Source organism: Panthera onca, chromosome A3 (assembly GCF_046562875.1).
Source record: "Panthera onca isolate mPanOnc1 chromosome A3, mPanOnc1 haplotype 2, whole genome shotgun sequence".
In the NCBI taxonomy this organism is placed as follows: domain Eukaryota; kingdom Metazoa; phylum Chordata; class Mammalia; order Carnivora; family Felidae; genus Panthera; species Panthera onca.
Window position 1 is genome coordinate 108354963 of NC_138341.1, and position 26658 is coordinate 108381620.

At 43.3% G+C, this 26658-nt stretch overlaps 1 protein-coding gene across 12 annotated transcripts in view; it reads right to left on the reverse strand.

Annotated features, from left to right (window-relative positions):
* The window catches only part of SHLD1 (shieldin complex subunit 1), a 95710-nt gene that overhangs the window by 34531 nt on the left and 34521 nt on the right, over positions 1-26658 (reverse strand). The window contains exon 4 of one of the 12 annotated variants that reach the window (XM_060612748.3): positions 4887-9076. The exons of 10 other annotated variants lie outside the window; for them this stretch is intronic. In XM_060612748.3, coding sequence (XP_060468731.1) covers positions 9072-9076 — 5 coding nt within the window. In that variant the 3' untranslated portion in view covers positions 4887-9071. Of the gene's footprint in view, positions 1-4886; positions 9077-16446; positions 24980-26658 lie in introns of those variants that run through there. One more of the 12 variants, XM_060612725.3, reaches the window with a different exon arrangement.

Genomic DNA, 26658 nt, shown 5'->3' on the forward strand with positions numbered 1-26658 from the left:
GATTGATAAAGCTAAATAATTTTTCCTGTAGGAGCTTTGATAACAAAGAGTTTAATTACTTTTTGTCGCCATCCGAAAATAATAAATGGCTTGATCACAGACCAATAAAAGAGAACCGTGAACAGCACAGAAACATAACCTGCTGCCAAGTTCACACCCACCGACGATAAAGAAAAGCCCAGGGCTCCCTCCGATGGTGCCTAAATCACAACCCCTAGTGGCCCAGAAAATGCAAACCATGCTTCCCACATGGACAGGTGCATAATAACCAGTTCTTGAGATGAAAGGTTCTGCCACAAGGAAAATATCCATCAGTGATGTTTGTACAAGGTCTCTTGCAGCAGATAAGATCATGAAAAGCACAGTGTTCTGGAAAATGAGGAGCACCAGAGACAGGTGACAACAGCACGTGCCTCCGTTATGGTTTTAAATGGCACCTCACCTTCCTAACTGAGGCTGTCTGTCTTCCTTTGGCCAGCCGAGCCAGGCCATCATGTTCCTATGAATATCAGAAATAGCTTCCACAGCAATCACTTTCCTTTCCTTCAGAAGAAAGACAGGAAGGGAAACGCTCCCTGAGTCAGACTCCTATATTTTTCATTTGCACCGTGGGCTGCCAAGCGTGCCAGCCCTGCCGAGGCTGTATTGAGGAATCTGATAACAAGCTCCTAAAACATCGGCTGGGGGCCTGCAGCCACACGGGGGGGGGTGTTGCATAACAGCTACAACTGTACTGACCAGCCCCTGCCTTATTCCGTTCTTCCTGAATATCCTCTTGCTGGGTCCCACGCATGGTAGAGACAGGACTACAGAGAATGGTTCATTTCCACAGTTGGTCACTCCACATCCAGAGCAGGCTGCCGTGATTGTGTGGATGCTCAGCTTTTCCATGCAAGAGGGGTGGCCGGAGAGGACACTTGTTAATCAGTGACGTTCCATCAATTCGTACAACAGGAGCCAAGAGAAGCTGGCGCTATGGCGAGTATTTATCCTTTCATTTGTTTTAAAGGAGTGCACCCTCTCTTTTGGGTACAGCAGAAGGAGAGATTTGATGAAGCACTTTGGAAGGGACGTGGCTTAGCTAAATGTGCTGTTAATTTTTGTAAGTTCCCATTTTTCTGATGCCTCAACACCCCCCCACAAGCATGCTGTGAGCACCTGCCCAGGCAACCAGGTACACCAGTGTGATAAAGCTGGTCCCTGCTACAGCTCCTCTTCTTGCTCCCCCCTGACTCTGACCAAGTGACACTCAAACACACCAGTAAAATGCCCTCCCACCTTTGCTGGTCGACCCCTCCATGACCACCACAAAGGCACTTGCCCTGGGGTGTGCTCCCCCACAGCCTGGTTGAGTCTTCTCCCTGGCTGCTCCTCCCACGTGGCTCCCCTTCCTCTAGGCCCTGAGAGTACAATAGACCCTTTCATCTCATAGGCCTCTCTGTAATTTCTGTGGCTGGAATCATCCTTAAAGACCCCATAAGAGAGAGGAGCCTGGGTGACTCAGTCAGCTGAGCATCTGTCTGGCATCTGTCTGACTCTTGATTTTGGCTCAGGTGACGATTGTAGGGTCATGGGATCGAGCCCCAAGTTAAGCTCGTATTGGGCTGCATGCTGAGCACAGAGCCTGATTAAGATTCTCTCTCTCTACATCTGCCCCTCTCCCCTGCTCATACGTGCTCTTTCTCTCTTTCTCAAATAATAATAGTAATAATAGTAACAATAAAAAGATCCACAATGGGAGACTTACTCCCCCACTTAGTCCAGTGGTTTTGGAAAGGAAGCTAAGGCCTCTGATGACCGTGAAGATGGAGATATGTATACAGGCCACAGGGATTGATCCACAATTTTTGGTTTGAAAAATGCAATCTGAACATTAGGATTTGGAAAAGGCAATCTAAATTTTAGGATCTTCAAATAAAATTGGAAAGACACAAGCTCCAGTCCACATTGCAGAAAACTGGAGATTTCATCAGAAAATTGTTCCTGGATACTAGATACATTTTTCCCTTAAAAAATGCAAACTTCATGGGGCACCTGGGGGGCTCAGTTGGTTAAGCCTCTGACTCTTGATCTCAGCTCAGGTCTTGATCTCAAGGTCCTGAGTTCAAGCCCTGCGTTGGGCTACTAAAAAAAAAAAAAAATGCAACCTTCATGACAACTGATGAACCAGCTGTACTGATATATTAGGTGCAAGTTGTAAAGCAAAATAGCTATGTGTTGTGCTTGGTTAACAATTGTATAATTGTAGCCCTTTCGCGTGATCGAATTCAAGCTGTTTTATAAAAAACAAAAAATGCTAGTGGAGAAAACTGCCTTCCTGATAGAAATATAGAATAGCAAGGTTGATGGATATCACAAATAAAGAATCCAATTCTTTACATAAAAACAAAAAAAGCAGCTTTCATCTTCTGAAGTCAAGATCGGAAGCCAGCCGCCGAAAGCACCTTTGCTGGTCTGCTCTGCCCTCCCGCTAGACAAAGAGCAGCCCTGCCCCTGCGGGCTGGGCCTGCGCTATTCATAGCCGCCGTGTTCTTTACATTCTTCGGTTAAGGTTCCCGTGGAGGAGAGCGTGCATTCACATCCGGCCCCATTGAACTGTGCGTAGTGGCTCTGAAATAGTTCCCTCTTCCCCCTCACATTGCTCTACCTGTTCCCCCACCCCCAATCCTGTGTCCCCTTCTCTGAGCACACAGCTAGGCTGCATTGCCAGCCTCCTTTGCTGCCAAGTGTGGCCACATGACTTAAGTTGGTAACAGCAGTGGTGGAGTGTATGTGGGGGCGGGGGTGGGGGGGAGGTGGTGGTCAGTGGGCAGCGGGGAGTGGGGAGGGGAGGCACTAGCCTGGCTGGGGGGGATTGGAGAGGAATTGGGAAGGAAAGAAGGGAGAGAGTGAGTATGGACAAATTAGACACATCTTTCACAGCCCTTTGCTGGAAAAAGGAACAGAGAAGTGGGGCAGGAGCCCAAGAGCAATATGGGGTCAAGGGAGGACTTCTTTTTTTAAGATGAGGGACATTGCAGCATGTTTTGTGTTGCTAAGAATAAGCCAGTCAAGAGGGGAAAATCAATAATGCAGGAGAGAGGAGATAAGTGGAGGTGTGATATACGTGACTGGGAGAGAGGAGATGGGGACAGCATACCTTAGGAGGGACCAGCCTTAAATAGGAGCAGAGACAATGTACTCACTCTAACAGATGGGGGCCTATGGGGACAGGGGCAGGTGTCAGGGCCATGAGAAAGTTCTTTTTCTGTTGCTTGAATTTCCTGGTAAAATAAGCAAGAAGCAAGGTTTGGGGCTCATGGGGTGCTCCTGAGAAGAGGTAGAAACAGGGGCGCCTGCGGGGTTCAGTTGGTCAAGTGTCCAGCTCTTGGTTTTGGCTCAGGTCATGATCTCAAGGTTTGTGGTTGAAGCCTCACATCGGGCTCCATGCCAACAGCACAGAGCCTGCTTGGGATTCTCTCCCTCTCTCTTTCTCTCTCTCTGTCTGTCTCTCTGCCCCTTCCCATCTGTCTGTTTGTTTCTCTCTCTCTCAAAATAAATAAAAAACCTCAAAATCAATTAAAAAAAAACAAAGAGGTAGAAACAACCCAGTTTCCTCTAGGCCTGGGCAACAAGCAGCTTCGGGCTGGACCAGTGGGGGCACCAAAGCTCACCCTGAGGCCTGCTGAGCCATTTTTTCTTTCCTTCTCTCTTTCTCTCTTTTTTCAAAAATTATTTATTTACATATCGTCACTGCAGGTCACATTCATGTCGTAAACTGTGACTTAGTTTCAGCAAAACAATATAATGCATAACATTAAATTAATGCTGTTAATTTACTAGTTTTGTTGTTTACTGTCTTGGCTTTATAGCTGTATAAGCACCAGAAGCCTAGGGCATTTTTTGATCTTAAGTGTTCTCAACATACACACACACACACACACACACACACGAGTTAACTACTTAAGGTGATGGATGTGTTAATTACTTTGATCTTGGTAATTATTTTACAACAAATCATCCTGTTGTACACTTTAGATACATACAATTTTGTCAATTGTTCTTCAGTAAAGCTGTAAAAAAAAAAAAAATACTGAGCCCATTTCTAAGGAGAGGAAACAGTTGGGAGATCGCAGCTTAGAAACCAGGAGGGGATAAAAGAAGGCAAATCTCTCCAGAATCAAGACTAGGCAGAGAAAACCCACCAATCTTAACAGTGCTTAAAAAATGAAAAATCCTTGATCCAGTCACTCTCAACTTTCCTAGGAAACTCTTCCCACTCCATGAGAAAAAGACTAATGTCCCGATAGGAAATATAGGCTGAGGACATTTTAAAAGAATTGATAGGTGAAGAAATGTGAATGGCCAATACATATGAAAATATTGCATTTCATCCATACAGGCAGAAAATAGAATGTGGATGCCGGGGGCTGGGGAAAGAGGTATGGGGAGTTAGCATCTGATGGGGACAGAGTTTCAGTTTGGGAAGATAGAAAAGTTCTGGAGATGGATGGTGGTGATGCCTACGCAATACGTAAATGTAGTCTAATGCCACTGGTAAATATGGTAAATTTTATGTAATATGTGTATATTGCCACAGCTTTTAAAATATTACATTTCAGGGGCGCCTGGGTGGCTCAGTCGGTTAAGCGGCCGACTTCAGCTCAGGTCATGATCTCGCGGTCCGTGAGTTCAAGCCCCGCGTCGGGCTCTGTGCTGACAGCTCAGAGCCTGGAGCCTGTTTCACATTCTGTGTCTCCCTCTCTCTGACCCTCCCCCATTCATGCTCTGTCTCTCTCTGTCTCAAAAATAAATAAACATTAAAAAAAAATTTTTTTTAAATATTACATTTCATTATAAATTATTTGCAAATAAATGCAAATTAAAACAATGAGATGACACTTTGAACCCATAGGGTATTCTCAGTGAGGACACACAGTGGGCATCAGTACTGGTGGAATGAGTAAATATTACCAGGATGTGGGGAGATGAGCCCCTTCCCAGCCTGCTGGGTGGGGGATAACCAGGTGTCATTTTCCCAGAGGGCCAAGGGACTCAGATACTTTAATCCTGTAATTTATCTGCCAGGAGTCTATTCTCAAGAAAGAATCAGCAGACAGGCTCAGAATCCCCAAGTGCACACCTGTCAATCCACTACATGCTGGAAGGCGAGGAGGGCACCTCCAGTGGACAACTTGCAGGAAGGCCAGCTAGAGCATGAAACCCAAAGGTGCCACATACCCACACTCCACCCAGCTGAAAGAAGGTGGCTCACAAAAAGTGAGTTTCCCAGCAGAAACCTGAAATGATCCTACAGTCAGAAACATGAGGAGGTGGAAGGAGAAAGGGTGGGGAAAGGGGCTGGTAGGAGGTGACATCTGGCTGGGTGTCATTTAAAGGGATTAGAACAGTTGAGCCTGGTTGCTCCCTAACACATAGCACAAACCTGCCTCTTCTCAGAATTGTCAGCTCTGGTGTGTGTGTGAGCAGGGTGCAACACAAAACACATGGGACATTTATGTTCACAGTGGCACTGTTTGTAAGATGTGCATGTGACATGTGCATGCCCTTCAAAGCAGGCATTCCACTTCTAGGACCCTATTCTACATAGGGAAAAAGAGGCAGCATGCAAAACCATACAGAGAGTATGATCTTTCTTTGGTGAACAATAAAAAGCTACTAGTAAATCACAAAAATGGGAACAATGATTAATGATTACCTCCAGGTTTTAAACAGGAGACTGTGTTCTCCTCTGCATTGCTTTTTAAAAATATATGAAGGGGCACCTGGGTGGCCCAGTGGGTTAAATGACAGACTCTCCGTTTCGGCTCAGGTCATGATCTCACGGTTCTGTGAGTTTGAGCCCTGCATTGGGCTCTGTACTGATGGTGCAGAGCCTGCTTGGGATTCTCTCTTTCCCTCTCTCTCAAAATAAATAAATAAACTTAAAAAAAAAAAAACAACATATGAAATATCCAAATGAGCAGGAAACAATCAAAAGCAAATACAGCAAACCAACCAGAGTAAACTAACGTGAAGTTTTAAGACAGTATATCATTAGATATATTTGAACACCATCCCAACTTCTTTCCACCCTTTTCCTTCTAGAGTTTCTTCTTCCTAAGCTTTCTTCTTGAAGTTTTTCTGTATTTACAATGAAAACCTATTATCCTCATTACAACCATAACCCTTTGGAAAAAGCATTGAGTGCAAACAGGCAGATAGCTTGCACATTGCTCAGGATGTCCAAAAGGTTCTGGTAATTCCCCCTGACTACTTGTTATTGTAGAAACTGCTATTATCAGGTACCTCCCCTCGCATGCCATAAGACTGGCTCATTTAAGGCTCTGAGTTGAAATAAAAGGCCGTTTGGGAACCAGTAGCTTTCACATTTGAATGCCCAGGTGATTCTTCATTGGAACAATAGCTGGTAAAATGCCAGTTGCAACATGACTTAGCCACGTACTGTACTCATTACCTTTCTTTCTAGTCCTACCACTTTGGTACTGTTACAGAATTTAATACAGAGCAAGCATGTGACTTGCTCAAGACCAGACCTCAGGTCTCCTATGGGGGAGAATAAAGGAAGGGCTCCACGAACAAGATGGTACTGGGTCCCTTTCTTTCCCTTTTGGAAAATGAGCACTGAAAGGAGCACAGACCATGGCCTGGAGAAGGTGTTTCCAGGATGTTGCACTGAAGAAAGGTTCCCTCCTCAGATTTCCTACAACTTAAGCCTGGTCAGTGCCCCCATCAGTGAACAAAACAGATGGGGCTTCTCCTTTGTACTGGATCACTGGTCTTATTCAGGTTGAGATTTATTCACGCAAACTCGAAAGTCTTTTGGTGATCAATTCCTGCCTCTCAGGTGTCAGCTCTTTGGCCCTATAATATGACAAGGAATTGTACAATTGGCTGAGACTTAGGGACATACACACACACACACACACACAACCCCATGGCTCTGGGTTTTCACTTTTATATCTCTCAAGAAGATACAACCAACATGATAGACTTTTAAATGGAACTTTGCTGAACTGTGGCACACAGTAGGTGCTCACTGAATATTGGAATTTACTTTCCATCTTAACATAGCCCATGTGGTAGCCAGCCTCCAAGATGGCTCCCAAGGATGGCCCTCTCCTGATATGCACACTCTTGTGTAGTCTCCTCCCATGCTGTAGTGGGATTGGTCTGTGTGACCCATAGAATAGGCAGACGTGATGGTCTGTCACTTCTCAGATTAGGTTTTGAAAGGCACTGTGGCTTCTGTTTTGAACCCCTCCCCCTCCAAGTCTCTCTCCTCACTCAGGCAGAAGTCAACTGTCATGTCTTGAGGACACAAGCCTGTGTCCCGTGAAGAGGCCCATGTGGACAGCCAAAAACTCCAGCCAAGAGTCCCATGAGTGAATCTTCTTGGAAGCAGATTCTCTAGCTCTAGTCAAGGCTTCAGCTTGATTGCAACCTCATGAGACCCTGAACCAGAACCCTCCGGCTAAGCCACCCAGACTTCTGCCCCCAGAAGCTATGAGATAATAAATGTTTATTGTTTTAAGCCACTGAGTCGTGGGGTAATTTGTTATTACTCCCGATAGATACCTAAGCTCCCTACCCATCAATATCCAGCATGTTATAACAGTAACTATAGTTTTAGTAAACTGTATTTTAGAGGTTAAAAAATGTTGGCTACAGATTTTCAATAAATTTTAAAGCCCCTTACTTAATATATTCATAATTAATGGATTTTTCAGTTTTCTCTGTTGATTGAACTCAGATAGTAAAAGAATTTTCAAAGGCCTACAAATTGCTGCCATAACATCCAATACCCAAGCAAATTGTGTATTTCAAAGAAGGATTAAGAAGGTCTTTATTTTACGAGGCTTTAGGGAAGCTGCCTTCCCAGCGGGCTCTCCCTGAGCACCTGCTGAAATCCTCTGTGCGGCTCTCAGACTGCTCCGATCTAGGACAACACAGGGGCTTTTAGGTAAGGCCTGGCAGGCTTTGTCATCCCTGGTCTCTTTCTCTAGAACACTGTAAATCAAAGGCTCTGGCTAAAGCTTATACATCAAACATGGAGATGAAAAGAAGACAAGACCAAAAGAGACATAAATAAAACCTTTCCCTGTGAAACAGTATGGCAGCTGGCTAAGCTATCACTGAATGTCAGCCTCAAGTAACATTTTCCCTTCTTTATTTTATGAACTTAGCCTGATCTTTCACAACTATTCTTTTTTAAGCCTACCCATGACAAACAACTCCAAGTTTGCCTAGTAAAAATACCACTGTAGGAGAATGTCTTTTAATGGGAACGTTTCAGAGGCTGATTTCTTGGGTTTTCTATTGCTAGAGGGTAAGTTCCAAGATAGAAGAGACCGTATCTAGCTCACACTTAATTTCCAGGAATTAGCACAGTGCCTGGCACACAGTAGGTGCTCACTGAATATTGGAATTTACTTGCCATCTCTGAAGGCCTATCAATCAATCAAAGGGTATCTGTTGAGTGGCTATGGGTATAGCACAGTGCAAGGAGCTGTAAGGACCACGAACTTAACATAACATATACATACCTGAAGCACCTAAAGAGACTATCAAGTCCTCATTGTGTATCCACTGGAATCCAGTAGTTCTTTACACATAAACACAAAGCTCTGACTTTCTTAACAAGTTACGTGACGTTTTAAATATTCTATGCAGTTCCTGTGGTATCTGAAATCAATAACATTCACTGGGTACTCACTGATGAAAGCGAAGGTGAGTATTTCAGTTAATAAGCCAAGTTTGGGACTGGAAATAATTATACGTATAAGGGTGAGAGTATAGATGGCTTTTTTTTTCCCCTTCTAATGTTCTGTATATTATCTCCTACAATTAACATGTATTAGTTTAAAGTCAGAGGAAAATAAATGTACTCTTAAAGGGGTGGAATGAGGTGGAAGGAGGAAAAACATCAGGCAAATCAACAAGTCAGGGAAAGGCAACCTGTGATGAAGAGCACAGGCTTTGGAGTCTGCAGATCTGGGTTCAAGTCTCAGCACTGCTGCAGTCTCAGCTGTGTCTCTGGGCAGAGAAGAGCCTTTCTGAGCCTCAGTTTCCTAATCTGTCAAATAAGGATAATAGTGTCTTTTTTGGGTAGAGCACGAAGATAAATGAGATAATATTGAAAGCTCTCAGCAAAATGGTAAGGAAGCTCTCAGCAAAATGGTAAGGAAGGAGCCAATGGTGGCTATTATTTCTATATTGTCATGAGTGACAGTGAGTGATATCTGAGGCAACTCTTGGGGTAACTGTAGAAGCCCCAATTTCTACCCCGATAGACAGCTAAAGAACTTTCCTCTCCCCGCGCTTCCACCACTGTCCTGTTTTACCCTTTCTTCTCTTTTCTCCACTGCTTTGGTCTCTGCCTGTAACACCCACTGGCATGTGTCGGTCTGCAGGTGGGATCTAGGTTAGTGAGGCAAGGTTGAGTCATGTGATCCAGGATCCTGCCATCCTACCAACTCTGCGTGTGATTTCAAGCCTCTTACGCACTCTTGGCAACTCTGTGTCATCTAACCTATAAAATGGTGACAGGACCCCTGCCTTTACTTACTGTAGAAAAATATTAGAAGGAAAAAAATCCAAGTAAACAGTCTCCAGCAATGATACAGTAACTGGTACCAGACCTGCCCTTCTGCTGTAAAACAACTGGAAAGCTGGACAAAACAACGTTTTTCAGTTATTGAACACAGGGAGTTCAGGAGAGAGAAGGGAAGCAAGTAAAATGTGCCTACGACTGCCCCAACTTTCTGCGTGGAGTCACTGTAGGGACCACAGTGCAAGGAGGGGGAATCCAAGCAGGGCACAGAGATTGGAATTTGAGGTGCCTGAAATTTATGAAGCCAAGTCCTGTAGAGGAGGGAGCCACACAGAGATAAAACTCCAGAAATAAGCATAGAGATTATTCTTTTGAGTCTTTCACTGGACACTAAGCTGTACATTAAAAAAAAATTTTTTTAATGTTTATTTTTGGCAGAGAGACAGAGCATGAGTGGGGGAGGGGCAGAGAGAGAGGGAGACACAGAATCCGAAGCAGGCTCCAGGCTCTGAGCTGTCAGCACAGAGCCCAACCCGGGGCTCAAACTCACGGACTGTGAGATCATGACCTGAGCCAAAGTCGGACACTTAACCGACTAAGCCACCCAGGTGCCCCTAAGCTGTGCATATTTAGAGCAAAAGTCTATAAAGCCAGGCAAAGCCAGGGCCGTTATGACCTGGCCACCTTTTAGAACTCACACAGGACTGGGGGACACAGCCAGAGTTTTGACAGCCAGAGTGGAGAGTCCTTGTTGAACAACTGGGGTATTCAATAAGAGAGCCAGAAAGGGACACACCTCGGTAGGAAGCCAGACTAGCGATACGTAAAGGCTGCCCTAAAATCTCCCTAACAAGCTTACAAACAAGCCTTGAAAGGATCAAGTTTACCAGCAAGTAATCTACCAGTTACGCCATTACTTTTATATAAAATAAATTCCTGAGTATAGGAAAAAAAGTGGTGCATGGGTCCTATAAAGTGGGATATTACTAAGAAGGGATTTTTCAGTGGTTATAGGGAGCTTTATCAAAAGTCCTTTTAGAGCAGGAGTCAGCAAATTTTTTTCCTGTAAAGGGCCAAAAGGCTATGCAAAATCAGCCCTTGGGTCAGATTTGTCTGGCAACCTCTGCTGTACAGTCTTACTCAGGTGTCCCTGGTCTTTGCACGTCATACTCGACTGAGTTAGAATCTGCACTTTAACCAGATCCCTGAGTGACTGATACACACATTACATTTTGAAAAGTGCTGCACTAAAGCAGGGGTTTTTAAAGCTTGGCTGCATATGAGAACCACCTAGGGAGCTTTTAAAAAATTCTGATTTCCCCAGGCTGCCCTCCTTACTTATTAAATCAGAGCTTCTAGAGGTGGGTCCTAGACATCAGTATCATTAAAACTCCGTCCAAGTGATACCAATGTGCAGCTAAGGCTAAGAATCAAGGTTGAAAAGGCTTACTTAGTACAGTCAAACTGTCAAGCTCATCTGCTAGCAGAGAAAGCAGCCTCCCTCTTAGAGACAGATGGATTCCAGAATCACAGAAACTCCCAAGGAGCATGAGTGGTGAAAAAGAACATTAGAGCTAATGCTTTTTTTCTTTTTTTTTTTTTAAAGTTCATTTGTTTATTTTGGGGGAGAGAGAGAGAGTGAGCAGGGCAGGGGCAGAGAGAGAGGGAAAGATTCACTTAACTGACTGAGCCACCCAGGAGCCCCAGATACTTTTTTTTTTTTAATTGAAGTATAGTTGACATACAATGTTACATTAGTTTCAGATGTACAACATAGTGATTCCACAATTCTATACCTTATGCTATGCTCACCACAAGTGTAGCTGTTGTCACCATACAACGTATTAGAGCTAGTTCTGGATGTCTCTTTCCAGTCCTCTGATGGTGAGTGCCACTAAAAAAACATAATCTTAGAGGGGTGCCTGGGCGGCTCAGTCAGTTAAGAGTCCGACTTTGGTTCAGGTCACGATCTCACAGCTCGTAGGTTTGAGCCCTGCATCAGGCTCTGTGCTGACAGCTCAGAGCCTGGAGCCCGCTTCAGATTCTGTGTCTCCCTCTCCCCTCCCCCACTCACGCTCTATCTCTCAAAAATAAATAAACACTAAAATTTAAAAAAAAGTAATCTTGGAAGTGCAGAACGTATTTAAAAAGATGTTACCAATTTCAGTCTCAAAAGTTAAACGTTTAGCTAAAAGTAGACAACTTACTAATCTTTTTTGACTTTGGGATTATGTTAAGGAATCAATTCTATAGGGCTGAGTTTAGAGGCATTTTAAATTCAGTAATGTTTAAGAGAAAATATACAGATATTCCTAAATAAACCACCAATGAGTGTTCAGTACTTTTCTTCAAGATTCTTGGGTCCCAAACAACAATTTCACAGATGAGACTTACTTTTTCCAGTGTTAATAAATATTTAACACCTTTAAAGATGCTTTCTGGATCAATACTCAGGATGCCACGAAAGAGAGGCAGTAATAGGTGTTTTGAGAAAAGCTGGCTCATTTCTTGGTATAAAGTCCAAAACAACCATTTGACTCAGTTCTTTTTGTTTGTTTCTCTGCCTTTTCCTCTTCTGAGGAAATAGTGTCATAAATATATGATTCTCTTTCCAACTGCTCTTTTACAATATTTGCATTTTCTCCCACCCATAGGAAAGTACAGAAGCTCTTTATCCCATAATTACAAGCTTATAAGCAAGAAAAATGTATTAATTTACTCCATTAATACTAAAATTCTTCCAGACTCTCCTCACAAGTCACCTATCCAAGAGGCCTTTCCTGGCCATGGTGCTTAAATCACACCCCCATCTCTTACATTTCATCCCCTTTCTTCATAGCACCAGCTGATAGATTATTTGTTTTGTTATCTCTCTACCCCTTGTGTACCCCCTCCAATCATGAGGGCAGTAACTAGAGTAAAAGCTCCTTGAAGGCAAGACCTTTATCTGTTTTGTTCACTGTGTATCCCCAGGGTCAAGCACGGGGCTTGGCACATAGTAGGTACTCAAAAATCATTTCTTGAATGAACAAACAACATCCACTGCATTTTTAAAGAGCCTAGTCCTCAGAGGTTCAGGTAAACAACCCAATTCAACATGGAGAGAACTGAAAGAACTCAGTATATTGCTGAGGCATAATGCCTAGTGAGAGTGACGCATAGGGCATCGTTGCCTCCCATCGGTGTAATGATTTACTCTGAAAGGCAGAGAAACGGTGTAACTGAGCTTGAAGCTTGATATAATCTACTAAAAATATGATCCATAAACTCTACAAAAATCTCTCCACCAAAGGAAACTTTTAATACACAGAAAAGAATAGCCTTGCTGTCTTACAAGAGGCCATCCATTCACTTGTTCAATGATACCAGAATTTTCAGAAATGGAAGGAAGGGCTCTTAAATTTCATGCAGCATCGTCTCTAAGCAATAGTTATGATTCATACTACTACCATTTTCCAGTTGCCTATTAAGCATCAGGGAACTGTAAGCAGTGCTCTCTGCACTATGTATGCCAAGCATCCCAAGCACTGGCCTCTGACTCATGGTAGGCCATGATGAAATTCTCACCAGTCCATGGCCAAGTGAGAAAACTAGCAACCACACGAGGCTGATCTTTCTTTGGGGATTAGGTCCTCCTTCTATTTCGGAAATTAAATTAGCTTTTCTTTTATGAAATGAAGGTAGATTTGTGGAATCAGTGGTATAGGCTGCTTTCAACGTGTTTCCTTGGCAAAATAAAAGTGGGGCCAATCTATGTTGGTCCTCAAAAAAGGAGGGGAGGGAGAAGGAGGAGGAGAAGGGGAACCAAAAATGTATCCAAACATTGCCAAACATCTCTAGGGTGAGGAGGGCAAAATCACCCCTGGTTGAGAAATGTGGTGTAAATACTTGAGTTACCTACACAAATGAGGGAGGATGGATGCAGTTGCTATCAAACACGATAGTGGTAGTTAGAAAACTTGTCCGGGCTGTGGCTGCCGATGCCAAGGGCCAATGGCACTGACTCATACTTGCTGGAAGAATGGCACTCCACTCAGGTGTATGCTGAGCTGTGGAACCGGGGACCCACTCACTCAAGGCAAACAGCATTTGCTACATGGATGATGGCAATCAGACACCTGATCACATGCGTGTACCTTTAAAGGGAAATAGGGGGCGCCTGGGTGGCTCAGTCGGCTAAGTGTCCAACTTCGGTCTAGGTCATGATCTCACCATTCCCGAGTTCGAGCCCCATGCCGGGCTCTATGCTGACAGCTCAGAGCCTAGAGCCTGTTTCAGATTCTGTGTCTTCCTCTCTCTCTCTGCCCCTCCCCAGCTTGCACTCTGTCTCTATCTCTTGCAAATAAATAAACATTAAAAAAAATTTTAAGGGAAATAGGGAGGGGTGCCTGGATGCCTCAGTCGGTTAAGCGTCTAACTCTTGGTTCCAGCTCAGGTCATGATCTCACAGTTTGTGAGTTCAAGCCCCACATTGGGCTCCATGCTGACAGTGCAGAGCCTGCTTGGGATTCTCTCTCTCCCTCGCTCTTTGCCCCTCCTCCACTCTCTCTCTCTGTCTCTCTCAAAATAAATAAACTTAAAAAAAATTTTTAATAAAAAAAAAAATAAAGAGGGGCGCCTGGGTGGCTCAGTTGGTTAAGCGTCCGACTTCGGCTCAGGTCACGATCTCGCAGTCTGTGAGTTCGAGCCCCGTGTCAGGCTCTGGGCTGACAGCTCAGAGCCTGGAGCCTGTTTCAGATTCTGTGTCTCCCTCTCTTTCTGACCCTCCCCCATTCATGCTATGTCTCTCTCTGTCTCATAAATAAATAAACATTTAAAAAAATTTTTTTTAAATAAAGAGAAATAGGGATTTAACTGTGAATTCAGAGCAAATCAATCTAAGAATGTACTTACAGAGAGCTATATCTGTTAATGCCATCAAGATGGACTCTAACCAGTAAATATTCATTTCATGGAATCAAAATGGATTGCCTATTTTTGTGCAAACATGAACATTCAGATCCTTTCTATTAAGCATACATCTAGTTCTTTGATGACTTTTTAAAAGCTGTCATTTTAATCACTTATGAAAACTGTTTTAGAAAGAAAAATCCACCCCCAAAATTTCTCACCTCCTCTTATGAGAAATTATTCTGTTTTAATTCCACCTATGGAAGCGTATTCTAAGGATGTATGTGCCACAGTGCTGTATCTGCCACTATGGCAACTCGTTAAAAAATGCCACCCCCTTAAATTCCTTCATGGCGTATTAATTTGATGTTCTAAAACAAATATCTTACCATGAATTAATTCCTAGTGAATAATAAGATTAACCTAACTAAACTGGCTTCTATAACACTTCCACTATTTGTAAATGTGTTTCTTGTACTTTTTAAAAAATATTTTTTAATGTTTATTTATTTCTGAGAGAGAGAGAGACAGAACGTGAACGCTGGGAGGGGTGGGGGCAGAGAGAGAGGGGGAAGACACAGAATCCGAAGCAGGCTCCAGGCTCCAAGCGGTCAGCATAGAGCCCAAGGCAGGGCTCGAACCCATGAACCGTGAGATCATGACCTAAGCCAAAATTGGATGCTCAACTGACTGAGCCCCTCAGGCGCCCCTCTTGGACTTTTTTAAGGAGATTTTTTGCCAGGCTTCATTATAAATATTCTCTGCTAAAATCTACTAAATCACTAATACAGGTATCCCCTACTTTTCCAAAGTTCATGTCTCACCACTTTGCTTTTACAAAAGACCTTCATTAGTACCTATTTTCACTAACCAAAAGAAATCCAAAGAGGGTTTTCACTTTGATCAAAAATGGCAAAATAGCATTCACTGCTTATATACCGAGGCAGCTGTACCTGAGAAGCCAGAGTGGCCCCACCAAGCTCCTTCCTGGGAACTACACTCATAATCTCTGCGTCGAGCCACCATAACTTTGACCTGTGTCTGTGGACATCTGTACTTCATCTCAATTTATTATGTGCATCTGTTAACAAGGTGTGTCCTAAGGTGTCAGAAATGCCTAAAAGAGGTTATTTTTGGAGTCTGGGAAAGCTCAAAAAATTTTCCATATAAATTAATGATAATTGCATCTTCACTTTATGCCATTTTGGCTGATGAAAGCTTTCACAGGAACACTCTACTTATGTACATAGCACAAGAAACCTATACTTAAAATATAGCAATATAGTTCTCAAGATGTGATTCAACTAATGAGAGTATGCATTCACCAAATGCACTGGGTAAGATATCACTGAGAAAACCCACTACAAGATTGTTTGTGAGACTAAAAGAGTAGGAACCACCTCAACATCCATCAATAGACACCACATTAAATAAATTATGGTCCGACCATACAACAGAATACGACGTAGCCACTAAAAATATGAGATCTGCGTGTACTAATATGGCAAGATGCCTTGATATAGCATTAAGTGAAAAGAGTAAGATACAAAATGGTAGGTACAATAAAATCCCATTTGCATTTCTAAAAAACAGATACATGTGCTGTTTTGTGTGTGCAATATATGTGTATATGTACGTATGTGTATGTATAGCTATATCAATATTTATGCTTATAATTGCATAGAAAATATCTAGGAAGATACACAAAAGTTATTCACAATTACCTCTAGGGAGAAGCACTGAGGAGACACAAGACTTTTACATTTCATTGTGTACCTTCTGTACTATTTATTTTCCTAAACTTTTCTTTTAAAAGGATCACTACTGGGGCGCCTGGGTGGCTCAGTCTGTTGAGTGTCCGACTTCGGCTCAGGTCATGATCTCAGTTTGTAGGTTCGAGCCCCATGTCAGGCTCTGTGCTGACAGCTCAGAGCCTGGAGCCTGCTTCAGATTCTGTGTCTCCCTCTCTCTCTCTGCCCCTCCCCTGCTTGTGCTCTGTCTCTGTCTCTGTCTCTCTCTCAAAAATAAATAAACATTTAAAACAATTAAAAAAAAAAAGGATCACTATTGCCTTCATCACAAGGGGACCTGCCTTCAAAGACAAGTTGCCCTAAGTATTCAACAAAAAGAAAGATATGGTTTGGATTTATTCTCTATAGCTCTTTGCCTGAAATCCCTAAGGGCTTCTAGGGAACATGAATCCTGAAGCCTACAAAGAAAGGCTATATCCTCAAAAAGGAAGTCTAAGGGGAGCCTCTTTTCCAGCAATGTTAAAATAATTCTAGGGCATGTGACTTGCCAAAATGGGAACATTCCACAAAAATAGGACTCTAACTTACAAAGCTGCTTTGAATAATGCAGTGTTTTATATATATAGGGATATATAGGGATGGATATTATTTTCGGAAATATTTTCGGAAGTCAAGAGTTTATATTATATTTCTGGATTAAAAAATTTTTTAAACCAATGATATCATCGTGCCAGTTTTGAATCACAGTTCAAGCACAATCAAATGTGGCCAAGAGCTGCCCTCGGCCCAGCAGAGGAGAGGGACAGGAGGCAAAGGCTGACTGATGAGAGGCACAGCCCCGTGGGGCTCCAGCTGAGAGAGGTGGGCACTGTCCTGGCACGCAGCTGCCAGCCAGTGGATTCCTAAGCCAGTGTGTTCACGAGCAAAATGAGAACTCTGGACAGAAAATCACCGGGAATGGCTACAAGACCACTTACTCTCAGACACTAAAAGCAAGTCTTGTAACAGAAAGATACAATAGGGGCACCTGGATGGCTCAGTCAGTTTAGCGTCTGACTTCAGCTCAGGTGACGATCTCGTGGTTCATGAGTTCGAGTCCCACATCAGGCTCTGTGCTGACAGCTCAGAGCCTGCAGCCTGCTTCGGACTCTGTTTCTCTCTCACACAAACACAAAAATAAACATTACCAAAAAAATTAAAAAAAAAAAAAAAAGAAAGATACATGTGGCAACCATCACAGCCACCACTCTGCACCCTCCCCTGCCCCAGGTTACCTAGTTCACATGTCCTGCTCACACCAAAACACAAGCACGGGCTGTGACAAGGCATGTTGGTATCTGGACTCAGCAGCATGTCACGGGCAGGCCAACTCTCCCATCATTCTGCAGTGACAGGGAGATGCTGAATCTCCCCGTCCGTGGCCAGAAGCAGAGGCCAGTAATCTCAACCAGTCCCTGGGACAACGCCATGCTTCTCCTAATCTAACTCCTTCAGCACTTGGGAAGTAGTTTACCAAAACTGTCTGCCTGACTGTAAGAGTGGAAACAGACTGGGGCACTTATTGCAGAGAATCTGTTTCCTCACAGTAATACAGGAAATGATCACTGCTTCTTAATCATCATAAGGGATGGGATATAGGAATGGAAGAAGAGGCAAATTTTTTCATTTCCAACGGGGAGGAAGAAGATATAATCTGTAAGTGCATACATCATAGACCACCGAGCCTGATGCTTAAAGAGTTTAAAGTGTGGGGTGGGACTGTCATGTGTGACACCTTTGTGTGCCCAACTCCCTTGGGTAGGTATCGTTATCCCCACAAAACAGATTTTAAAACTGAGGCTCAGACAAGTTCTTTAACACACCTAGGGACACCAAGTAAAAAGTCACAAAGCCCTTCAAACCCCAAAGGCTGTACTCTCTCCCCGTTCGACGGAGAAACGGAGGCCACCCAGGCCCAGCCATGAGTCCTACCATGTTAGACCCACCTCTGTCTGATCACAAATTTATCAGAAAGTTCAAGTACTTACATCCCTATTTTGTTGTCTGTCCCAAATAATCTACCTTTTACCCTTTTTTTTTTTAAGGAATTGAACGGATGTTACCTAGACTTCTTACGGTGATCACTTTGCAGTGGATACATATACTGAATCATTATGTTGTACATCTGAAACTACTATAACCTTATATGTCAATCACATCTCAATTTTTAGAAAGGTTTACATAAAGGGGTGCCTGAGTGGCGTTAGGCGTCCAACTCTTGATTTCAGCTCAGGTTACGATCTCGTGCTTCGTGAGATCGAGCCCCACAACGGGCTCTGCACTGACCGCATGGAGCCTGCTGGCTTTCCCTCTCTCTCTGCCCCTCCCCTGCTTGCACTCATTCGTGCTCCCTCTCTCTCTCAAAATAAATAAACTTTTTTTTTTAAAAAAAAAAGATACTACATAAAAAAGAAAGTGATGCAATGTACTGCTGTAGAAGGGCCTAACATCTTAAACAATGCAAAAGGGGGCCTGGGGCACTGGTTGATAAAGAAGAGAATGAAGGGGAAACACCATTACCACCCTGCAGCTTCATGACAATTAGACCCAACGTTAGGCACTAAGGTGCAGCTTTCTGAGCTTGGGACAATACTATGTTCCCGGAGGGAACAAGGGCATTCGGGGTTTGCGTTGTTAACATTTTGGTTTTTCTCTCCGCAGATCACCGGAGCATCGCCTGGGTTCCCACTGCCAGGACTCCACCAAGAACCCCCTGCGGGGCACAGGCTTTAGCTCGCCACCAGCACGCAGCCCTCTCCAGCAAACAAACTGCCAAGGAGTCTTTGAGTAAGTGGGAACTCTTGGGTTGTTTGTTGTCATTTGCCCCACGCCTGCAAACACTTCCAGAAGTCAACAGGAAACCTCTTGTGCCAAACTGAACAAAACCCTGCTTCTCGACACAAATTCCTGTTCGATGCACCAGCAGGTGTTTCCATGCCAGTCACAAAGCGTCAAGTGGCACCGGGAGACAGGACTAGGTGACAGGGATGGCTGATGGGCACCTTCATCCTGGGAAACTCCCCCCATGACATTCCTGGGGTACCCCTTATGTCAGGCCGAGACTGACATGTTCTCGGGCAGCCACAGATCAGCTCTAACAAAGCAAAAGGTTACAGACCTGGAGCAAACAAGCTGGCCTGCAGGAACCGTTGAAGTCACATAAAAAATACAAAGGAGACAGTATAAACTGGTCATTTTTTTTCTTGCTCTGTGCTAATGTTTTGCATTAATTTTATGAATCCAGCACGGAGGCCAACAGCGTCCTCTTTTGACTGAGGAGGCAGGAGACAGGCTCCCAACACCCCAACGGCAAGCCCACCACCACCTGCTCTTGGGATTCTTGTTTTATTCCTTTAAATGTTAAATTTGAGGCCCAGGCTTCTAGGGAGTTTCCCTGAAACCATGCCACATTTGAAGCTCCCTACCTTTTTTTTTTCCCCCTGGGGAAAGCTTTTTATTCTATCAGATTCTCAAAGAGATCTGCAGTTGAACCAAGGCAAAGCAAAAATGCCTTCAAGCTTTCAAGAATGTTGTATTAAAATACAGCCCCTCTTGGGGCCCCTGGGTGGCTCAGTTGGTTAAGTGTCCGACTTTGGCTCAGGTCATGATCTCACGGTTCATGAGTTTGAGCCCCACATTGGGCTCTGTGCTGACAGCTTGGAGCCTGGAGCCTGCTTCAGATTCTGTGTCTCCCTTTCTCTGCCTGCCTCTCTCTCTCTCTCTCTCTCTCTCTCTCTCTCTCTCTCTCCCTCTCTCTCAAAAATAAACATTTACAAAGATTTTTAAAACATTTTTTTAAATAAAATAAAATACAGCCCCTTTTGAGTTGCAAGTGTTATGGGCTTATGGAGTATGTGCTGAGGACGAATAAATCTGCAAAGTGAGAAGGAATGGCCAGGGCTGGTAAACAGGCCAAATGGGAGCCTGAGCAAAATGTAACCCAATTCACGTTGTTTTGGCATGGGCCCTGGCCCTGTAGCATCCTGACAGAGAATTTTAAAGGAATCACCCAGTTAAGCAGGGAACAATGTTGCAAGTGGTGATCACTGATCAAGCTCAGGAGAAAGGATGCCTACTCCTACCACAGCCTCAGTTAAATAACCTAACTGGGACTCAGTTTTCTCAACTGTAAAATGGGGCTAAAAATAGTATCCTCCCCCCCTCCCCCACCTTTGCTTACTGGGATAAGGCCAAGTAAACAGTAAATGTCAGGGATCATGACTGCTAGTTAGAGGAGAGGTTACACTCCTTTTGTAATCATTTTCATGTGTGACCTTTGCAGTGAACCCTTCCTCAGGGTGAGAGATTTATTGTCATCTCTGTGTTAATTCTTCCCTTTAAGAACGTGTGGTCACATGTTTTAAAAGCATATTCTCAGCTCTGCCGCTTGACTCTTTCACAACTTCTCTCTTGAAAGGACCAAAGCAAATGTATCTCCTCCACATTTTCCGTACATTCTATTTTCTGTAAATATCACATGAAGTCTACAATGATTTGAACATTTCTAAGCTCAACAGACAAAATTACAGAGTGGATTTTCCAATCTCTGCCACTTACTGACTAAAAACGTCTTGTGTGTGTGATGCTTTGAACCTCTTCCAGCGCTTTCATAACTACTCTTTATTTTATTTATGTGCTTCTTTATTTATTAATACCTGTACCTCTTCCCATCAAGGACTGAAGGTGGCTTCAAGGACACACAAAAGTTGACAAGTTGGCATAAAATAAAGGCAGAGCCAAGGAAAAAAGAAAACCAAAACCCCTGGGAAAGGGGAAGAAAAAGGCATTATTTCTGTTTCACAGAGAAGGAAACCAGGGCACAGAGCCATGTAATCCTTTTTGAAGCAATGTGGGTTAAAAGCTAGAAATAAGCTGACACGAAGCCAGCCCTACAAATGATATCCTGGGACTCTGAGGCACTGGAAAATTGACTCAAAACAAAACCCACCAAATCAGAAAGACCACCATGCAGCTCAGCGAAAGTGGGCAGAGAGATGGGGATCCCTCCCGGGAGAAGCCCTGGGAGCTGGATGGGAACAGAGCTTGGAGGAAATGTGGCACTGACAGCAACGATGATGACCCATAGCACGGATCAGGTATTACTAAGGGCCAGGCACCATTCAAGAACTGTCACAATGTCACCTCATTCACTACTCACCACAGGGTCTTACGACATAGGCTAGTATTACTCAAGTTTTGCAAAGGAGGCCCAGAAAGCTTAAGTAGGTAACTTGCTCAAAGTCATAGAGTGGGTGGAAGATTTGGACCCAGGTGGTCTGACTCCAGAATGCACTTCTAACCCCTGTCCCCAGAGACCTGATGCAGGCAGAGGCCATCAAAGGAAAGTTGGGTGACCAGCTGAGAGAGTGGGAGAGTGAGGAAAGCAGTCATGGTGGGTGGGTCAAGGAGGCTGCAAGGAAAAACGAGGACTCAGCTAGGAAACCAAGGAAGCCAGGATCTAAATCCCCGTGGTGGACATGCCTTTTATTTTGATGCTGGCAGCTTGATGGAGGTATTCCTGAGTGACCTCATGAGGAGCCAGGACACTGCCTTGCTTCCAAAACCAACCTGATCTATGAGACAGGATAACAGGGTGCTGTTGTTGTTGATGTGGATGCTGCTAAAGATATATGATTATTTAGGAATCCTTTCATCAACAACAATAGCGTCTGCTTTAGCGTTGCCATTCAATTCAGCTAATATTCGCCGAGCACATACCATGTACCAGGCACTGTAGTAGGCATAGTGATTTTGAACACAGGACTTTATAGACTTTATGTAATTTCCATAGCACATCAGGTATTTTTAAGCATTAAAAAATTTCTAAATTTTAAAATAGAGCCTTCCTGATTTCTCTGTTTCCAGGATATGAGTGGCTGCCAGCCTCCTAGGCTATTCCTATCACAGCTCTAATTAATTACTTGCTTTACTGTACAGGGTCCCCTCCCCCTCCCTATACCTTCAGGAGCCACTACTTCCTCCGGTTTTCCTTGGTGCACACTTTGAGCTGTAGCTTCTTCCCTCTGTCAGATCCCTTCCGTCCATGTTGGCCTTTGAGGGGGGTCAGTAAACCTATATGCCAAATATTTTTAATTTTTCCGCTCCAGGCACTTACAGGATTGCTCTTCTTGGTTCCTTTGTGGAAATGGGGCCATGTCAATAGTTCTGGCAACGAGTTGTGAGCAGAAGGGGTTCTTGGGGCTTGTCCCTTTAAACTGCCAGGGCGACGCCCTCCAGAGTTCTCTTTCTTCCTCCACATGACCAGGGCAACTTTTGAGAAAGGCTGCCAACCATCCTGACCGCCCGAATGAACATGCAGCATCAATGAGAAATCAACTGTGCACTCTCCAATCACTTAGATTGGGGGCTCTGTTACCACGGCATAACCTCACCCCTTCTGGCTGATATAGCCTTTCAAAAAGGCTCAGTATTTCTGGCCCATAGTGACCACCCCTACTTTTCCAGAAGATAGAGAGAGATAGAGCGATAAAGACAGAGATAGAGATAGTGATGGAGATGGAAATAGAGATAGAGACATAGACACAGACGGATATAGACACAGATGTAATTTTTTCTTGTCAGTTCTTGAAAGTTTGAGGGGAAAGAAAGGTAGGATGTGTGGACTACCAGCCACTTTGTTCCAGTCTCTGTATATAAATTATTTACATACAAAAGTAAACAGAAGTTGCAGCGGGGCACCTGGCTGGCTCAGAGGAGCATGAGATCTTGGCATCTTGAGTCTGAACCCCGTGTTGGGTGTAGAGATTACTAAAAAAAGAATTAAATGAACTTAAAAATAAAAATAAGTTGCAGCTTTTGAGAGCCTTTAGAGAAATCTCACAATTTGAATCTGGAAATATATAGATACGAAATTTCTTCACAAGATGAAAGGCACAAATGATGCCTTGGAGTATAAAAAGCAGTGCACTCTGTATGAACTTACAAGGCAGTCTAGGAAGAACCTTTGCTCCAGCTCAGGGTTTCTTAGCCTCAGGACTATTGACATTTGGGGCCAGAAAATTCTTTGTTGTGAAAGATGGCTGTCCTATACGTTGTAGGATGTTTACTGTCGTCTGGTTTCTACTCACCAGATGGCAGTAGCACTGCCTCACATCCCAGTTGTGAAAACCAAAAATGCCTCTAGGCATTGCCACACATCCCCTGGGGACAGGTCACCTTCAGTTGAGAATTACTGAGCTAGCTATAATCACAAATGGACTTAAACTTTCTCCCACAGAACTGGATATCAATTTTCCTTCCTTGAAGATTAGTGTCATGTTTATATACTGACACAAGTGTTGCCCCAGTGCCACAGAACTGGATCCAAGACAAATCGGTCTGGGTTCCGAAGGTTAGGCCACCTTTTCCAGAATTACTTCCAGGGCATGAACCTTGAGCCTGTGAGTGTCCTTTTAAGAGACTTAGACTCGGGGCATCTGGGTGGCTCAGTCTGTTAAACATCTGACTCTTGGTCTCAGCTTAGGTCATGATCTCACAGTCGTGGGATCAAGCCCAGTGTTGGGGCTCTGCGCTGTCAGCTTGGGATTCTCTCTCTCCCTCTCTCTCTCTACCCTCCCCCTGCCCTATCTCTCTCTCTCTCAAAATAAATATTAAAAAAAAATTCTCTCTCCCTCTGCCCTTCCCCCACTCACTCTCATTCTCTCTCTCTAAAATAAAAATAAATAAATGATCTAAGTCTTTTAGTTAATAACGAAATAATAACTAAATAACTGAAGACTTAGTTTTTTAGTTAATTATTTTATTTATTACTTAACTTTAGTTAAGACAAATTTAAAGGAATGTGGTATTTACTCTATAGTAAGATGGCCACGCATTAACCCCGTCCTCTCCTTGTGTGCATGTACCATTCTTGCATTAAGGGTGGAATCGATTCCTTCACCCCTTGAATCTGAGCTGGTCTGTGACTGCTTTGACCTACAGAATAAACCAGAAGTGAGGCAAGCCTTTAAAAGACTAACAGTTTCTGCTTTTCTTCTTTTGGAAGGCTCCCTCTTGGGATCCTCCCTTTAGGAACTCAGCCACCATGCTGTGAGAAGCCTGGGTCATGAAGAGGCCACGTGGAGGTGTTCCAGTAGACAGCCCAGCTGAGCTTCTGGCTGATGGCTAGCATCCACTGTCAGCGATGTGAATAAGATCTTGAACATTTCAGACAACTCAAGCTCCCACGTGATTGCAACCCCAGCCAACATCACACTGGGCATAAGAACCACCCAGCGGAATCAAGTCAACCCACACAACTGTGAGAGTTAATAAAATGGTTGTTGTTTCAAGTCACTATGTTTTGGAGGAGTTAGGCTGCAACAGATAACCCAAACACAATCTCAGAGAGAACCACTGTTGGTGACAGCGGCCTGAAGGGGCAAATATTGGGGCGCCTGGCTGGCTCAGTCAGAAGAACGTGCAACTCTTGATCTCAGGGTAGTGAGTTCGAGCCCCACATGGGGTATAGAGATAAATAAAAAACTTAAATAAATAAAAAAACTTAACAACAATAACAAAAGAAGGGTCCAATGTACATGTGTGACATGCCAGGAGTCCAAGGAGTAGCCCAGGAAACAGGGAGCAGAGAGGTCTCTGACAATGGCAGAGTCTTGTCACATGGCCAGGGGTGTATAATTCCAGAGAGGTCAGTGATATCAAGTCATTGTAAGTTCATGAGTAACAAAGTCATTGTAACGTGACTTCTTAAACAAATGTAGATGTGCCTTCAGTCAAATACTGTTTCCTGGAACATACAATTTTACATGATCATCATGGCAGATACTATTAATAGTGTGTTTAGTGTGCGTGAACATGGTGCTCGGTGCTTTCCATGCATTGTCCTTATTCCTCAAAACAGTCTTGAAAAATAAGAATATTTATCTCTCCCCCCCAACCCTCTTTCCTTCCCTCTCTTCTTTCCTGCTTCCTTCTTTCATCAGAAAAGGTAGTTTAAATTTTTTCTAAATCACATCATACATTGTTAGATGTAAGAAAGCTTCCTGTTAAACTTTGAGCAAAAAATAGAATCCAGAGCTGTTTTTTTTTTCCTTCCCAGTTCTTTCTTTTTTAAATTCCAATATAATTAACGTACAGTATTGGACTAGTTTCAGGTGTACAATGTAGTGATTCAGCAATTCTATACATTACTCAGTGCTCATCATGATACACATACTCTTAATCCCCTTCACCTATTTCACCCCTCCCCTCCTCCTCTCTGGTAACCATCAGTTTGTTCTCTATAGTTAAGGGTCTGTTCATTTCTCTCTTTTTTTATTTTGCTCGTTTGTTTTGTTTCTTTTTTTTTTTTTTTTTTTTTTTTTTAAACATTTTTATTTTTATTTTTGAGACAGAGAGAGACAGAGCATGAACGGGGGGAGGGCCAGAGAGAGAGGGAGACACAGAATCGGAAGCAGGCTCCAGGCTCTGAGCTGCCAGCACAGAGCCTGATGCGGGGCTCGAACTCACGGACCGTGAGATCGTGACCCGAGCGAAGTCGGACGCTCAACCGACTGAGCCACCCAGGCGCCCCTCGTTTGTTTTGTTTCTTAAATTCCACGTATGAGTGAAATCATGTGGTGTCTTCCTCTGACTTACTTATTTCACTTAATATACTCTAATAATATACTATAATACTAGTATATTATACTAATATTATATTATAGTATATTATACTATAGTATATTATAATTATGTAATATACTACTATAATATACTAGTATATTATACTAATAGTATATTACATAATTATAATATAATAATATACTATAATATACTCTAATAATATACTCTAATACTCTAAGCATAATATACTCTAGCTCCATCCATTTTGTTGCAAATGGCAAGATTGCATTCTTTTTTATGGCTGTTTCTTCCCAGTTCTTAATATGCTGAAATGAATTCAATATCCTTCCTACTTCCTGGCTAGTTGCAAACAACTTCAACTTCTCACGCCTGTTGAAGGTTGAGTTAATATTTGAAAAGTGATATGTAGGTTTACAGCCTACTACCAGCAGAGACCAGTTACCTTTCAGTTCACCTCCCATGTTCTAACACCCTGGAAATGTTTACGGAGTGTCCACCACATGGGTAAATGCCACGTTACCTCCTCGGTAGATGAAATCAGAAACAGATTACAAGTAGGAAGATTCTACCTGGATGGACATACTGGCAGTAGGAAACTCATTTCCTTTCCACCATTCTGTAAGGCACCTGGATAGCCAACAGCAGGCACGGTATTCAAAACAGAGCATGCACTTACTCAACGCTTACTGGATGAATAAAAAACATTAAATAGAGAGTAATATGAATGTCTGAAAATAATGTTAAACAGTGTTCACTGTGTAAAATAAGTAAGGTAGGATTATCTGATATTATTGGTTCATACTGAGCCCGCAAAATGCATCAAATGCATTTGAATGCATT